Below are 17,816 nucleotides of genomic sequence, written 5' to 3' on the forward strand. Positions count from 1 at the left end.
TGTGCTTAAATTAACTATAATACATTAAAAAAGATAATTTTACCATGACATGATCCCTGAATACTGTGAAAAGGATGCGTTTCATCTCTCTCGCATCAATATTTTGGTCCAAGTTGGTCACTTGCAACTCTACAGGAACCTGGGAAGTACTTCCCAAGCTTGTGTCCTGAAAGAATGGTTTAATATTAAATTTCTGTTCTCTTCTACCTCGTTTTAAAAAAAAATAAATTAGGCCATATTACTGGAAACAAATAACTCACACTTAGAGAAAATAATGATATTTAAGTCAAACATGAACCATCGACAAGTCACACTAAATTGAGGAGGGAGAATGGGAGGTGATGACAGTGCCAGTGGGTAGGTGGTGGTAGGAAAGTTATAAGTGGCTGCAAAAGCAGCAGGAGCAGAGGTAGTAGCAATACAAGTTGTTTTAGTAGTAGATTTAGTATAAGTAATAGTTTTAGTAGAAGAAATAAGGTAGCAGCAGCAGTACAAGTAGAAAGCTAGGGAAAATTTTTGGCTTCAGTACGACAGTCGATAGTCAAGTCATGCCAGTTATTACTTTCCTTTTCCTAAGTGTGGGTTACTTTGTATATTGTTCCCGCTACAGTACTGTGACTGTTCTTTCTTGATGGGGCACAATTTATAGGAACTTATAAAAACCACAGTTTTTTATGGGATTAATCTAGTTGATAAGAGCTAAGGACTTTTTAACAGCCAAAATGTACATTAATTTAAAATTGTCATCAGTGCTTTATTACTAACTGCTAAGTCATAAAATTTATGAACACAATCAAACCAACACACTTATCTGGAGGTGGTAATAAGCAAATACAAATGTGACCTATAATATCATTAATTTACATCCTCTGACATGAAGACACACTGGATGATGCGACGGGCTGGAGTTTTGAGACCATGACCGCGGGTTCAATCCCGGCCGGGGGTATGGTTTATTTGCAATCGTGTCATTACGATTTCTTGAGTCTGGATGATGCAGTATATAATTCTCCTAAGAGCATCTTGAAGCACTCATTCTTTTGTATGTAGAATTCAAGACATTTATCACTAATATCACTTTACTTACATTAATTCCTTCTAGCGATTAGTAAAACAATCACATTACATATACAGTAGGCATCATATATGCAAACACTCAATTAGAATGCTCACCATAAATTGCTTTAAATAAAATAATGACATACGTACGAAATATTCATTTTATCTAATATTTCTTAGGACTAACCTTCCTCTATGTGCTCATCTCTTATGCATGGATAAGGCTACATTATGGAGGACAGAATCAATACCCTCTCACATCTGCTTAATGGTACTTAGAGTTTGGGGATAGTGGACATATCCATGCCACAAAACATGCTTAAAAAGATTCCACAGTTTTTCTATTGAATTTAGATCTGATGAGTTACCAGGCAAGGCATTAAATGGTGTATCACAATCATGCAGCCAATTTTTTACATCTTTGGCAACAAGGCAAGAAGCACTGTCTTACAAAGTTTGCCCTGGCACTTCAAAACTACAAATACTGTATACTGTATACAAAAAAGTAATAATGTTAAAAAGACTTTTTCAACAAGTAGGCATTTTCCAACCAAGGCAGGGTGGGAGAAGAAAAAAAACTTTTATAATCATTCAACAATTTCACCTCACTCATACATAATCACTGTCTTTGAAGAGGCACCCAGATACAACAGTTTAGAAGCATATATAAAGATATATAACATATCCCTCCAAATTGCCAATAGTCCAAACACCCCCTTTAAAGTGCAGGCATTGTACTTCCCATTTCCAGTACTCAATTCCGGCTATATAAAAATAACCAGTTTAAATAAATATTACTCTGCTCACACTCCATCTCGTCAGGTCCCAAAAACCATTCATCTCCATTCACTCCTATCTAACATGCTCACACACACTTGCTGGAAATCCAAGCCCCTCACCCACAAAACCTCCTTTACCCCCTCTCTCCAACCTTTTCGAGGACGACCCCTACCCTGCCTTCCTTCCCCTACAGATTTATACACTCTCCATGTCATTCTATTTTGATCCATTCTCTCTAAATGACCAAACCACCTCAACAACCCCTCTTCAACTCTCTGACTAATACTTTAACTCCATACCTCCTAATTTCCACTCTCCGAGTTCTCTGCATAATATTTACACCACACATTGCCCTTAGACAGGACATCTCCACTGCCTCCAATAGCCTCCTCGCTGCAGCATTTACAACCCAAGCTTCACACCCATATAAAGGTGTTGATACCACTATACTTTCATACATTCCCTTCTTTGCCTGCATAGATAACGTTTTTTGTCCCCACACATACCTCAATGTACCACTCACCTTTTTCCTTCATCAATTCTATGGTTAACTTCATCCCTCATAAACCCATCTACTGACAACTCTCAAATATCTGAAAACATTCACTGCTTCCATTCTCCCACTTTACAATGTGATATCCATTTTTTCTTTATCTAAATCATTTGATACCCTCATCACCTTACTTTTATCTATGTTCACTTTCAACTTTCTACCTTTACACACCCGCCCAAACTTGTCCACTAACCTTTGTAACTTTTCTTTAGAATCTCCCATAAGCACAGAATCGTCAGCAAAAAGTAACCGTCAACTCCCATTTTGTACATGATATCCCATAATTTAATCCCATCCCTCTCCCCAACACCCTACCACTTACTTCTTTTACAACCCTATCTATAAATATATTAAACAACCATGGTGACACTACACATCCCCCTCTAAGACCTACTTTTACCGGGAAGTAATCTCCCTCTTCAACACACCCTAACCTGAGCCTCACTATCCTCATAAAAATTCTTTACAGCATTTAGTAACTCACTACCAATTCCATTTACTTGCAACATCTGCCACATTGCTCCCCTATCCATTATCATATGCCTTCTCTAAATCCATAAATGCAATGAAAACTTCCCCAATTATCTAAATACTGCTCACATATATGCTTCAATGTAAACACTTGATCAACACATCCCCTACCCACTCTAAAGTCTCCTTGCTCATCCAAAATCCTACTCTGTCTTACCTCTTAATTCTTTCAATAATAACCCTATCATACACTTTTCCTGGTATACTCGGTAAACTTATTCCCCTATAATTTTTACAATCTCTTTTGTCCCCCTTCCCTTTATATAAAGTAACTATACATGCTCTCTGCCAATCCCTAGGTACCTTCCCCTCTTTCATACATTTATTAAGCAAAAATACCAATCACTCCAACACTATCCCCCCCTGCTTAACATTTCTGTCATAATCCTGTCAGTTCTAGCTGCTTTACCCCCTTTCAGTCTACGTAATGCCTCACACACCTCCCCCACACTGACATTCTTCTCTTCTTCACTCCAAAAGATGTTACACCTCCCTGGCCAGTGCATGAAATTACCGCCTCCTTTTCTTTGACATTTAAAAGTTCCTCAAAATATTCCCGCCATCTACCCAATACCTCCAGTTCCCCATCTACTAACTCCCATACTCTTTTTAACTGACAAATCCATTCGTTCCCTAGGCTTTCTTAACTTGTTTATCTCACTCCAAATTTTTTTTCCTATTTTCTGCAAAATTTCTTGACAGCGCCTCTCCCACTACCATCTGCTCTACATCCACGCACATTCAAACATCCCACTGACGGTTTTCTTCTTTTTCTTTTTAGTAGGCTATACGGGAAAAGGAGTTACTAGCCCATTGTTTCCAGTATTTTAGTCGACTTTTACAACACGCATGGCTTATGGAGGAAAGATTCTTATTCCACTTCCCCATGGATATAAAAGGAAAAGCAATAAGAACAAGAACTATTAAGAAAATCAAAGAAAACCAAGATGAGTGTGTATACATAAATGTGTACATGTATGTGTAGTGTGACCTAAGTGTAAGTAGAAGTAGCAAGACGTACTTGAAATCTTGGATGTTTATTTGACAGAAAAAAGACACCAGTAAACCTACCATCATGTAAAACAATTACAGGCTTCGTTTTACACTCACTTGGCAGGACGGTAGTACCTCCCTGGGTGGTTGCTGTCTACCAAGAAAACCACACTTATCACCTGTAAGAACCTTGCATTGATATAGATAGGAAAAACTGCCATCATTACAGTTTACAACTTACCACAGGAGCCCCGTCTCCCAAAGATAATTCCCGCAGTCCACACAGGACTTGACCTTGCAAGTCTGAGGTGGTTGGAAGACTCCACGTATGCTTCATAGGACTGACACCACTCCAGGAGAGTAATGGAGATGGACTCCTCATCCTGTTGCAAACAAAGCACTAACAATTATTAAATCAACTGTCAATTCTACTTAAAGCCTATAACTGCAATACCCTAGATTTTCTTTTTCTATAAATGCTAGACCTTATTTCTCTCTAAACTGGTTTGTGGTTTCAATAACTTTTATTGTAATTTATTTTTCACTTAAAAATATTCACAAATTTAACATATTTTGATACCACAGAAAATTCGTTCAGCTGTTTCATAAATACATTATTCTTGATATAAAATCCCTGTGCTTGAGTACCAGGTGATCTTAACCTTGCATAAACAATTTTGAAATTCCCTCCAGCTAGCTTAGATGGTTATAAAGTGAAAGGTGAAAAGAGCAGATGAATACAGGACATGTAATAAAAGAAAAATGTATACAGCATGTGCAGGTAGAAGATAAATGTTACTGTAGAAGAGTATGCACTTAATGCAAAGCAAGATTATGCGAATCATTTTTTTTTTATTTTATTAACACATTGGCCATTTCCCACCACAGTAGGGTGGCCTGAAAAAGAAACACTTTCACCATCATTCACTCCATCACTGTCTTGCCAAAGGCACACTTACACGACAGTTATAAACTGCAAAATTAACACTCCTCCTTCATAGAGCAGGCACTGTACTTCCCATCTTCAGGACTCAAGTCCAGCCTGCTGGTTTTCCTGAATCCCTTCATAAACACTATCCTGCTCACACTCCAACAGCATGTTAAGTCATAAAAACCATTTGTCTCCATTCACTAACACGCTCGTGCATACTTGCTGGAAGTCTAAGCCCCTCACACACAAAATCTCCTCTACCCCCTCCCTCCAAAGTTTCCTAGGCCAACCCCTACCCAGCCTTCCCTCCACTACAGATTTATACAATCTCGAAGTCATTCTAGTTCCATCCTCTTTACATGTCCGAACCAAGGCCTGGTGGCTAAAGCTCCCGCTTCACACATGGAGGGCCCGGGTTTGATTCCCGGCGGGTGGAAACATTTCGACACGTTTCCTTACACCTGTTGTCCTGTTCACCTAGCAGCAAATAGGTACCTGGGTGTTAGTCGACTGGTGTGGGTCGCATCCTGGGGGACAAGATTGAGGACCCCAATGGAAATAAGTTAGACAGTCCTCGATGACACACTGACTTTCTTGGGTTATCCTGGGTGGCTAACCCTCCGGGGTTAAAAATCCGAACTAAATCTTATCTTAACAACCCTTCCTCAGCCCTCTGGATAATAGTTTTGGTAATCCCGTACCTCCTCCTCCTAATTTCCAAACTACGAATTCTCTGCATTATATTCACACCACACATTGCCCTCAGACATGACATCTCTACTGCCTCCAGCCTTCTTGTTGCAACATTCACCCTTCATGCTTCACACCCATACAAGAGAATTGGTATAACTATACTCTCATGCATTCCCCTCTTTGCTTCCATGGACAAAGTTCTTCGTCTCCACAGACTCCTCAGTGCACCACTCGCCTGTTTTCCCTCGTCAATGCTATGATTCACCTCATCTTTCAAAGATCTATCTGCTGACATGTTCACTCCTAAATATCTGAATACATTCACCTCCTCCATACTCTCTCCCTCCAACCTGATATCCAATCTTTTGTTGCCTAATTTTTGTTATCACCTTACTCTTTTCTATATTCACTTTCAATTTTCTTTTTACATACCCTACCAAACTTATCCACCAACCTCTGCAACTTCTCTTCAGAATCATCCCAAAGCACAGTGTCATCAGCAAAGAGCAACTGTGACAACTCCCACTTGGTGTTAGATTATCTTTTAACCCCAAACCTCTTGCCAACACCCAAGCATTCACTTCTCTTACAATCCCATCTATAAATATATTGAACAACCATGGTGACATCACACATCCTTGTCTTAGGCCTACTTTTAATGGGAAATAATCTCCCTCTCTCCTACATACTCTAACCTGAGTTTCACTATCCTTGTAAAAATTTTTCACTGCTTTCAATAACCTACTTCCTATTCCATACATCTGCAACATTGTCCCCCCTTCCCCTATCCACCCTGTCATATGCTTTTCCAAATCCATAAATGCCACAAAAACCTCCTTACCCTTATCTAGATACTGTTCACCTATGTGTTTCACTGTAAACATTTGGTCTACACACCCTCAACCCTTCCTAAAGCCTCCTTGTTCATCTGGTATCTTACTCTGTCTTACTCTTAATTCTTTCAGTAATAACTCTCCCATACACTTTACCAGGTATACTCAACAGACTAATTTCCCTATAATTTTTACATTCTCTTTTGTTCCCTTTGCCTTTATACAAAGGAACAATGCATGCTCTCTGAATCCCTAGGTACCTTACCCTCTTCCACACATTTATTAAATAAAAGCACCAATCACTCCAAAACTATATCCCCCTCTGCTTTTAACATTTCTATCTTTATCCCATCAATCCCAGCTGCTTTACCCACTTTCATTCTACCCACTGCCTCACGAACTTCCTCCTCCCCCCCCCACACTTGACACGCTCCTCTTCAACTACAAGATGTTCCTCCTTGACCTACACACGAAATCACAGCTTCCCTCTTATACACAACTTTCCTTGTATGAACCTTAGCCCTGGCTTCGTCTCTGTAGATATACATTGTAAAATGCTCCAAACTTCAGAACACCCGTGACTTAACCTGAATCCTCACTTCTTCTTCTCTTTCTTCTTCCTCTTCCCCTTTCCTCTCTCCTTTTCTCCTCTGGGTTGTCTTTCTCTCTCCTGTCTCGTGTTTCTGTTCCTTCTTTATTTTATTTCTACGCACCTCGGTGCGCTTGCTCTCCCTCTGTGGGTTTCTACTCTCTTGCACTCCCCTTCCTTTGTATTTGACTGGCTCGTCTTCCTTATTTCCCACTTCTACCACTACCACTACTACTACCTCTTCTTCTTCTACTTCATCTACTGATGAAATTAGACATGTGCGGCGTCTGGTTGTCTTTGTTGTGGACGTTTCGCCATCCAGTGGCTGGCTGGATGGCGAAACGTCTACGGTGGGGATGCCCGGGTGTTGTGCATGTGTCATTTCATCCTGTCGGTATTATATACAATTCTTGTACTACTACTACTACTACTACTACCACTACTACTACCTCCACCTCTTCCTGCCTATATATAGCCGTCCTGCTCCTCCTCTGTTAGTGTGACTTTGTCAATGGTCCAAGTCGGACCGAAACGTCGTCGTAAGCTTCTGTCTTTTATCTTCATCAACATTTAATAATTCCTCAGAGTATCCCCTCCATCTTCCTGATACCTCTAACTCTCCATTTAATAACTCTCCCCTCCTATATTTAACAATCAAAACCATTTGTTCCCTAGGCTTCCTCAATTTATTAATCTCGCTCCAAAACTTTCTTACTTTCAACAAAATTTGTTGATAACATCTCAACCACTCTCTAATTTGTGCTTTTTATATTGCTTCACCAGTCTCTTACTCTTTTTTCCTCTCCATATACTCCTTTCTCCTTGCATCACTTCTACTTTGTAAGAACATCTCGTATGCTAACTTTTTCTCTTACTACTCTCTCTACATCATTCCACCAAACGCTCTTCTTCCCTCCCACGCTCACTTTCCTGTAACCACAAACTTCTGCTGAACACTAACACTATATTCTTAAACCTACCCCATACATCTCCAACCCCACTGCCTATATACTCTCACTAGCCTATCTATCCTCCAATACTTGTTTACATCTTACAATAACTGCCTTCTCCTTTAGTTTATAATCCTTCATGCCTCTCTTACCTGCTGCTTCCATTTTCCTTATATACCATTTACCCTTTACTTTCACTGTAGCTACAACTAAAAAGTGATCTGATTTATCTGTGGCCCACTATAAACATGTACATCTTGAAGTCTACCCAACAGTCTTATCTACCAATACATAGTCCAACAAACCAGTAATCATTATGCCCTGCATTGTATCTTGTATACTTATTTATCCTCTTTTTTTTCTTTAAATATGTATTACCTATAACCAAACCCCTTTCTATACAAAGTTCAAGCAAAAAGCTCCTATTACCATTTACACCTGGCACCCCAAGCTTACCTACCACCACTCCCTCTTTAAATGTTTCTCCTACTTTAGCATTTAGGTCCTCTACTACAATTACTCTCACTTGGTTCAAAAGTTCCTACACACTGGCTTAACATCTCCCAAAATCTCTCTCCTACACATCTCTCTTCTCCAGATGCATACACACTTGTAATCATTATTACTATTATTGTGAACCAGTCAGCAGCAATAGTTTGGAAGGTTTCGTGGCATGGGAAGTAAGGGATGCTTGGAGATGGTTAACCTAGCCAATTTTTTACTTAGTATAAAGAACTGTGTTGAATACACGAAAACTATTGCGATCTGTTAATAATTCCATATATCATCACTGACAAAGCCCAATCTTAGACCAGGTTCTTTAACCCGTTGACTGTTTCGGCCGTATATATACATCTTATGAGCCAGTGTTTCAGACGTATATATACTCGATAATTGTAGCGGCTTCAAATCAAGCAGGAGAAAGCTGGTAGGCCCACATGTGAGAGAATGGGTCTGTGTGGGCAGTGTGCACTGCATAAAAAACCCTGCAGCACACAGTGCATGAGAAAAAAACTCCATGTTTTTGGATTAAAACGCCGACTTTGAGGTGTATTTTCGTATAGCATTTATGGTTGTCCTGCCAAGCGAGTGTGAAGCGAAAGCCTGTACTTGTTTTACATGATGGTAGGATTGCTGGTGTCCATTTTTCTGTCTCATAAGCATGCAAGGTTTCAGGTACGTCTTGCTACTTCTACTTACACTTAGGTCACACTACACTTACATGTACAAGCGTATAGTATATACACACCCCTCTGGGTTTTCTTCTATTTTCTTACTAGTTCTTGTTTATTTCCTATCTCCATGGGGAAGTGGAAACAGAATTCTTCCTCCGTAAGCCATGCGTGTTTTAAGAGGCGACTAAAATGCCAGGAGCAAGGGGCTAGTAACCCCTTCTCCTGTATATATTACTAAATGTAAAAGGAGAAACTTTCGTTTTTCCTTTTGGGCCACCCCGCCTCAGTGGGATACGGCCGGTGTGTTGAAAGAGAAGATTTATGGTTGTATTCTCGTTTTCTTGGTCTATGTTGATAGAAAACATTACGGAAATAGAGATGATTTCAATTAGTTTCTGACCATTTCACTGGGTAGTTGAAATCGGGAAATGGGCAGTTTCTTGTACTCAATTGACAGAAAAAATGGAGTTCTAAAGAAACGGCTATGAGTTAGGTCGCCTGGAACAATGGAATTGGCCGAAAATAGGGCTCAAAGTCGGCAAAATCGCCTATGTACATATATCGCCGAGATAGCTAACTTTGCGGGAGCATAATTCCGTAAGTTTTTGAACAAATTTCGTACTTTTGGTGTCATTATCATCAGGAAAAGATTCTCTATCATTTCATAAGAAAATATAATTTTTTTCCAAAAAATTTCCAATATAGAATGACAGTTTCAGAAAGGAGCTTGCAACAGTTGAAGGGTTAAATTATAGAGGAAATTCAGTATTACAAGAATATAAATTATCAAGCAAAACTGAAAAGTAAACAATTTTATACTGAATGTAAGACATTACTACGATTTACCTGCCATCTTACACAAGAAAAAAAAATATGCTGCCAGAGCAAAACTGCCTATCAGGCTTCAATTTTTCTTATAGTAAAATGGTAATAATTCCCTGGATATCTAGCAACGTACTACTTTTCGAAAGTTTTATATTTTCATTTAGATTCCAATTTTCAGATAACACAAGTTACTCACCTGAGATTATTATCTAGCAAGTATGAATCTGCTAGTCTGGTACTTAATGAAAAGCTTGGTGGTGAACTCATTCTGAATTGAACTTCTGGAAATGAAAAATATGAATAGCAAACACCCATTTTTGCTTTATAGAATTCTTTAAATTCTACACATTATTAACAATTTGTTTGTTTTTTAAATTATGAAGGAGATCTGGGCAACGCAAGACGAGACCAAATCCTTTAACTCAGTAATAAAAAAAATAAGAAAAGGAAAATAACTAAAAACAATATCACCAAATTAGGAGGAGGAAATACATGATATTAAAGATGATTTTTAAAGTGTGTTTACAGAAGATACCTAAGATGTTATAATTTTAAACCACAAATAGCCAGCTGAAATGGATACTGAAATATTCGAAGAGGAGGAAAAGCTGCCGCTATTGATAAAAGGCAGTATGGCAAGCCCAGACAAGAACACTATGGGTGTTAAAAGAACACAGATTGTGGATGACCCAAGTTTTCCTTGTGGAAAAAAATGTAATTTGCTACAAGAAAGTAAACTGGCTTATAAATTGAAAATGGCACACACTTTGTTCAGAAAGGTGGGCTAGTGCAAGTATAAGTAGTAGGGGGGGAGGATTGAAGAGGGATGGAATAGTTTTAAAAATGCAGTATTAGAAAGTGGGGCAAAAGTTTGTGGCTATAGGAGGGTGGGTGCAGGAGGAAAGAGGAATGATTGGTGGAATGATGAGGTAAATGGTGCAATAAAAGAAAAGGTTAGCTTATGAGAGGTTTTCACAAAACAGAAGTGATGTAAGGGCAGAATACATGGAGAGTAAAAGAAAGGTGAAGAGAGTGGTGAGGGAGTGCAAAAGGAAAGCAAATGATAGAGTGGGAGAGGCACTCGAGAAATTTTGACGAGAAAAAATTTTGGAATGAGAAACAAGTTAAGGAAGTCTAGGGAATGAATGGATTTGTCAGTTAAAAACAGGAGGAGAGTTAGTAAATGGGGAACTGGAGGTATTGGGTAGATGGCGGGAATATTATGATGAACTTTTAAATGTCGAAGGGAGGGAGGCAGTAATTTCATGCACTGGCCAGGGAGGTATAACATCTTTTAGGAGTGAAGAGCAGCAGGATGCGAGTGTGGAGGTGCACGAAGCATTACGTAGAATGAAAGTGGGTAAAGCAGCTGGAACTGATGGGATCATGACAAATGTTAAAAGCAGGGGAAGAGAGAGTACTGGAGTGGTTGGTATTTTAGTTTAATAAATGTATGAAAGAGGGGAAGGTGCCTAGGGACTGGCAGAGAGAGTATACAATTCCTTTATATAAAGGAAAGGGGGACAAAAGAGACTGAAAATTCTAGGGGAATAAGTTTACCGAGTATACCAGGTAGTGTATGGTAGTTATTATTGAAAGAATTAAGAGGTATGACAGTGCAGGATTGCAGATGAGCAAGGAGGCTTTAGAATGGATAGGGGATGTGTAGATCAGGTGTTTACATTGAAGCATATATGTGAACAGTATATAGGTAAAGGTAGGGAAGTTTTCATTGCATTTATGGATTTAGAAAAGGCACATAAAAGTGGATAAGGGAGCAATGTGGCAGAAGTTGCAAGTGTATAGAATAGGTAGTAAGTTACTAAATTCTGTAAAGAGTTTTTATGAGGATAGTGAAGCTAAGGTTAGGGTGTGTAGAACAGAGGGAGATTGCTTTCTGGTAAAAGTAGATCTTAGACATGGATGTGTAATGTCACCAGGGATGTTTAACATTTATAGATGGGGCTGTAAAAGAAGTAATGTTAGGGCATTGGGGAAAGGGGTAGGATTAAATTATGGGGAATCAAATACAAAATGGGAATTGACACAGTTACTTTTTGCTGATGATACTGTGATTTTGAGAGATTCTAAAGAAAAGTTGCAAAGGTTAGTGGATGAGTTTGGGAGGGTGTGTAAAGGTGGAAAGTTGAAATTGAATACAGATAAGGGTAAGGTGATGAGAGTATCAAACGGTTTAGATAAAGAGAAACTGGATATTACATTGGAGGGAGGGAGTATGGAAGAAGTGGATGTTTTCAGATATTTGGAAGTCGACTTGTCAGTGGATGGGTTTATGAAGGATAGAGTAAACCATAGAACTGATGAAGGAAAAATGGCGAGTGGTGCATTGAGGTATCCGTGGAGACAAATGTTATCAATGGAGGCAAAGAAGGGAATGTATGAGAGTATAGTGGTACCAACACTCTTATATGGGTGTGAAGCATAGGTTGTAAATGCTGCAGCGAGGAGGCGGCTGGAAGCAGTGAATGTGTCATGTAGGGCAATGTGTGGTGTAAACATTATGCAGAGAATTTGTAGTGTGGAAATTAGGAGATGTGGAGTTAATAAAAGTATTAGTCAGAGGGCTGGAGAAGGGCTGTTGAGGTTGTTTGGTCATTTAGAGAGAAATAGAACAAAGTAGAATGACTTGGAGAGCGTATAAATTTATTGGGTTGGAGGGGCTAAATCAGGTTTTGCGATTGAGGGGCTAAGACTTCCAGCAAGCGTGCATGAGCATGTTAGATAGGAGTGAATGGAGATGAATGGTTCGTGGAACCTGACGAGTTGGAGTATGAGCAGGGTAATATTTTGTGAAGGGATTCAGGGAAACCAGTTAGCTGGACCCAAGTCCTGGAAATGGGAAGTACAATGCCTGCACTTTAAAAGAGGGGTTTAGGATATTGGTAGGTTGGAGGGACGTTTAAACTGTCGTATCTGAGCGCCTCTGCAAAAACTGATTATGTATGAGTGATGGTGAAAGTGTGGAATGGTGAAATTTTTTTTTTTTCTTTTTCTTTTTGGGTTTCTTTCTTTTTAGGTCACCCTGCCTTGGTGGGAAGTGGCTGAAGTATTAAAAGAAAAAATAGAATACATGGAAGACTCTAAACTCTAAATTTGTCTTGACTTTTTTTTTTTTTTAACAAGTTGGCCATCTCCCACCGAGGCAGGGTGACCTAAAAAAGAAAATCCCCAAAAAGAATACTTTCATCACCATTCAATACTTTCACCTCTCACATAATCACTGCTTTTGCAGAGGTGCTCAGTATACAACAGTTTAGAAGTATATACATGTACGTATAAAGATACACAACATACCCCTTCAAACCGCCAATATCCCAAACCCCTCCTTTAAAGTGCAGGCATTGTACTTCCCATTTCCAGTTAACTGGTTTCCCTGAATCCCTTCACAAAATATTACCCTGCTCACACTCCAACAGATCGTCAGGTCCCAAATACCATTCGTCTCCATTCACTCCTATCTAACAGGCTCACGCACGCTTGCTGGAAAGTCCAATCCCCTCGCCTACAAAACATCCTTTACCCCACTCCCTCCAACCCTTTCGAGGATGACCCCTACCCCACCTTCCTTCCCCTACAGATTTATACACTCTCCATGTCATTCTACTTTGATCCATTCTCTCTAATGACCAAACCACCTCAACAACCCTTCTTCAGCCCTCTAATACTTTTGTTAACTCCACACCTCCTAATTTGCACACACTGAATTTTCTGCATAATATTTACATCACACATTACCCTTAGACAGGACATCTCCACTGCCTCCAACCACCTCCTCGCTGCAGCATTTACAACCCAAGCTTCACACCCATATAAGAGTGTTGGTACCACTATACTTTTATGCATTCCCTTCTTTGCCTCTATAGATAACATTCTCTGTCTCCACATATACCTCAACACACCACTCCTTTTTTTTCCCCCTCATCAATTCTATGATTAACCTTATCCTTCATAAATCCATCCGCTGATACGTCAACTCCCAGATATCTGAAAACATTTTCTTGCATACTCCTCCTCCCCAATTTGATATCCAATTTTTTTCTTTATCTAAATCATTTGATACCCTCATCACCTTACTCTTTTCTATGTTCACTTTCAACTTTCTACCTTTACACACACTCCCAAATTCGTCCACTAACCTCTGCAATTTTTCTTTAGAATCATCAATAAGCACAGTATCATCAGCAAAAAGTAACTCCCTTCCCATTTTGTATTTGATTCCCCATAAATTAATCCCACCCCTCTCCTGAACACCCTAGCATTTACTCCTTTTACAACCCCATCTATAAATATATTAAACCACCATGGTGACATTACACATCCCTGTCTAAGACCTACTTTTACTGGGAAGTAGTCTCCCTTTCTTCTACACACCCTAATCTGAGTATCACTGTCCTCATAAAAAACTCTCTACAGCATTTAGTAACTTACCACCTATTCCATATACTTGCAACATCTGCCACATTGCTCCCCTATCCACTATCATATGCCTTTTCTAAATCCATAAATGCAATAAAAACTTCCCTACCTTTATCTAAATACTGCTCACATATATGCTTCAATGTAAATACCCGATCTACACATCCCTTACCCACTAAAACCTCCTTGCTCATCCTTACTTAAAGAGAAAAGGATTGCTACTAGAAAACAGTTCTTTCCAGCAATAAATACTGTACCTATAGGTACAGTACTATACAGTATACACGACTGTATATCAAAATAAAAGATGTATAGTACTGTATATCAAATATATTAAGCTAATGTAACACAATCTTGAAAGAAGGTAGTTAAACTAGGGTACATTAATTTAGGGTTTAAAGTTCTTGATGGTTCCTGTGGGAAAGAAGTGATCTGTAAGACAGGTGGAACACTTACAGTATTATAGTAGATGCACGATTTAATGCTTAACAAGCGAACACAAGTGTTACGAGGTGATGTGTTCTCATAGGCTAAAGTCACAATGAAGATGCAGCTAGGCTCAGTACCTGAATTGAATTTTTTTTTCAATTTATATAAACTACTTGCCTGAAGGAATAAAAAAAAAAAATATGCAAGAAAAGCTGGATATGTTGAGTGGCTAGTAATAAAAATGGGAGAAAGTGAAAACAGTACTCACCAAGAACACATTCATATAAAATATTAAAAGCACAAAAGTGATGCATAAGAATAATCACTGTACTGACAGTCACTAAGATCACACTAATGAAATCCTTATGCCCTGCTGTTATGCCTTGTCACATGCATGATTTAAAAACTTACTTTGTGAACGGCCTTTTTTGAAAGTCTCTGGTGTTTTGTCTAAGTACAAAGGCTGGACAGCAGTACTATTGGCAACAGATTCACCATTATGCATATCATAGTCTTGCAGAATTCCAGAAAAACTTCCATTTACACCAACAGATGCCTGGCTTTGAGATTTGCAACCACTGTTTCTCCACATTCTTTGTCTGAAAATGCAAACATACTTGATATTACACCTAAATTAGTCAAATTGCTAAACTACCAATAATTGAGAAATATTAGAAATCACTGTCAAGTAGGTCCCCCAACTAATGCTAATTCATTTCTGAAAACCAATTCCAAGCTGATTGTTTGGAATTCAACCGATTTTCTCCCCAGATACTTGTGCTATAAACTTAATTTTTACAGCTGAACACGACAGAAACACTGCCAAGACAAGATCCTTTTGCTGACCTAAAACCGACATTAAATTAACAATAGCAGCATTAACCCTTTCAAGGGCTGTCACAGAGCTGTCAGAGGCCAAGTCATGAGCTCGGCTCACTCATAAGCCATGAGCAGTAAATTTTGGCCTAGAGAATGAGTATGAATTTTGAGTGTGCTCATTATAAAAAAATCCTGCCCACACAAAACATGGGAAAAATCGAAGCTTTGACCATGCATTTGGTTTAACGTAGCGACAGAGGTATTTTCAAGGATGGTTTTTGAAGTTTCATTGGTTTCATCTGATACACTGGAAGACAAGAGAGATTCTTTTGGTTGGTTTCAGGGTTGGAAGTAGCATTAAATCAGGCTCAAAATAACAGCAATATTAAATTTTTGCAGATCTTCTTGAGGATGGGTAAGGCCCCCTACATCCCCTGGTCAGTTTAACGAGTTTTTAATAGGTCTGATTCAATTATGGGATGCCATAAACCATGGCCAATCATTCCTGATTATATTTTATTATCTGGGAAAGAGTGAATCTCCTATTTTGTGATTATGAATTCAGCAGAAGTTTGTGGTTACAGAAAAGTGGGTGCAGGAGGGAAGAGGAGCGATTGGTGGAATGATGATGTAAAGAGAGTAGTAAGGGAGAAAAAGTTAGCATATGAGAAGTTTTTACAAAGTAGAAGTGATGCAAGGAGGGAAGAGTATATGGAGAAAAAGAGAGAAGTTAAGAGAGTGGTGAAGCAATGTAAAAAGAGAGCAAATGAGAGAGTGGGTGAGATGTTATCAACAAATTTTGTTGAAAATAAGAAAAAGTTTTGGAGTGAGATTAACAAGTTAAGAAAGCCTAGAGAACAAATGGATTTGTCAGTTAAAAATAGGAGAGGAGAGTTATTAAATGGAGAGTTAGAGGTATTGGGAAGATGGAAGGAATATTTTGAGGAATTGTTAAATGTTGATGAAGATAGGGAAGCTGTGATTTCGTGTATAGGGCAAGGAGGAATAACATCTTGTAGGAGTGAGGAAGAGCCAGTTGTGAGTGTGGGGGAAGTTCGTGAGGCAGTAGGTAAAATGAAAGGGGGTAAGGCAGCCGGGATTGATGGGATAAAGATAGAAATGTTAAAAGCAGGTGGGGATATAGTTTTGGAGTGGTTGGTGCAATTATTTAATAAATGTATGGAAGAGGGTAAGGTACCTAGGGATTGGCAGAGAGCATGCATAGTTCCTTTGTATAAAGGCAAAGGGGATAAAAGAGAGTGCAAAAATTATAGGGGGATAAGTCTGTTGAGTGTACCTGGTAAAGTGTATGGTAGAGTTATAATTGAAAGAATTAAGAGTAAGACGGAGAATAGGATAGTAGATGAACAAGGAGGCTTTAGGAAAGGTAGGGGGTGTGTGGACCAGGTGTTTACAGTGAAACATATAAGTGAACAGTATTTAGATAAGGCTAAAGAGGTCTTTGTGGCATTTATGGATTTGGAAAAGGCGTATGACAGGGTGGATAGGGGGGTAATGTGGCAGATGTTGCAAGTGTATGGTGTAGGAGGTAGGTTACTGAAAGCAGTGAAGAGTTTTTACGAGGATAGTGAGGCTCAAGTTAGAGTATGTAGGAAAGAGGGAAATTTTTTCCCAGTAAAAGTAGGCCTTAGACAAGGATGTGTGATGTCACCGTGGTTGTTTAATATATTTATAGATGGGGTTTTAAGAGAAGTAAATGCGAGGGTCTTGGCAAGAGGCGTGGAGTTAAAAGATAAAGAATCACACACAAAGTGGGAGTTGTCACAGCTGCTCTTTGCTGATGACACTGTGCTCTTGGGAGATTCTGAAGAGAAGTTGCAGAGATTGGTGGATGAATTTGGTAGGGTGTGCAAAAGAAGAAAATTAAAGGTGAATACAGGAAAGAGTAAGGTTATGAGGATAACAAAAAGATTAGGTGATGAAAGATTGAATATCAGATTGGAGGGAGAGAGTATGGAGGAGGTGAACGTGTTCAGATATTTGGGAGTGGACGTGTCAGCGGATGGGTCTATGAAAGATGAGGTGAATCATAGAATTGATGAGGGAAAAAGAGTGAGTGGTGCACTTAGGAGTCTGTGGAGACAAAGAACTTTGTCCTTGGAGGCAAAGAGGGGAATGTATGAGAGTATAGTTTTACCAACGCTCTTATATGGGTGTGAAGCGTGGGTGATGAATGTTTCAGCGAGGAGAAGGCTGGA

The 17,816-nt window shown here is 39.1% G+C and overlaps 1 protein-coding gene across 8 annotated transcripts in view; it reads right to left on the reverse strand.

Moving 5' to 3' along the window:
- The window catches only part of Marf1 (meiosis regulator and mRNA stability factor 1-like protein), a 113,573-nt gene that overhangs the window by 65,789 nt on the left and 29,968 nt on the right, over positions 1 to 17,816 (reverse strand). For all 8 annotated transcript variants that reach the window (XM_070100661.1, XM_070100660.1, XM_070100658.1 and 5 more), the window contains exons 10-13: positions 15,190 to 15,377; positions 10,109 to 10,193; positions 4,158 to 4,299; positions 44 to 166 (exon numbers count right to left, since the gene is read on the reverse strand). In XM_070100661.1, the coding sequence (XP_069956762.1) occupies positions 44 to 166; positions 4,158 to 4,299; positions 10,109 to 10,193; positions 15,190 to 15,377 (538 nt within the window). The remainder of the gene's footprint in view (positions 1 to 43; positions 167 to 4,157; positions 4,300 to 10,108; positions 10,194 to 15,189; positions 15,378 to 17,816) is intronic.

The sequence above is a fragment of the Cherax quadricarinatus genome, chromosome 74, assembly GCF_038502225.1.
Source record: "Cherax quadricarinatus isolate ZL_2023a chromosome 74, ASM3850222v1, whole genome shotgun sequence".
In the NCBI taxonomy this organism is placed as follows: Eukaryota; Metazoa; Arthropoda; class Malacostraca; order Decapoda; family Parastacidae; genus Cherax; species Cherax quadricarinatus.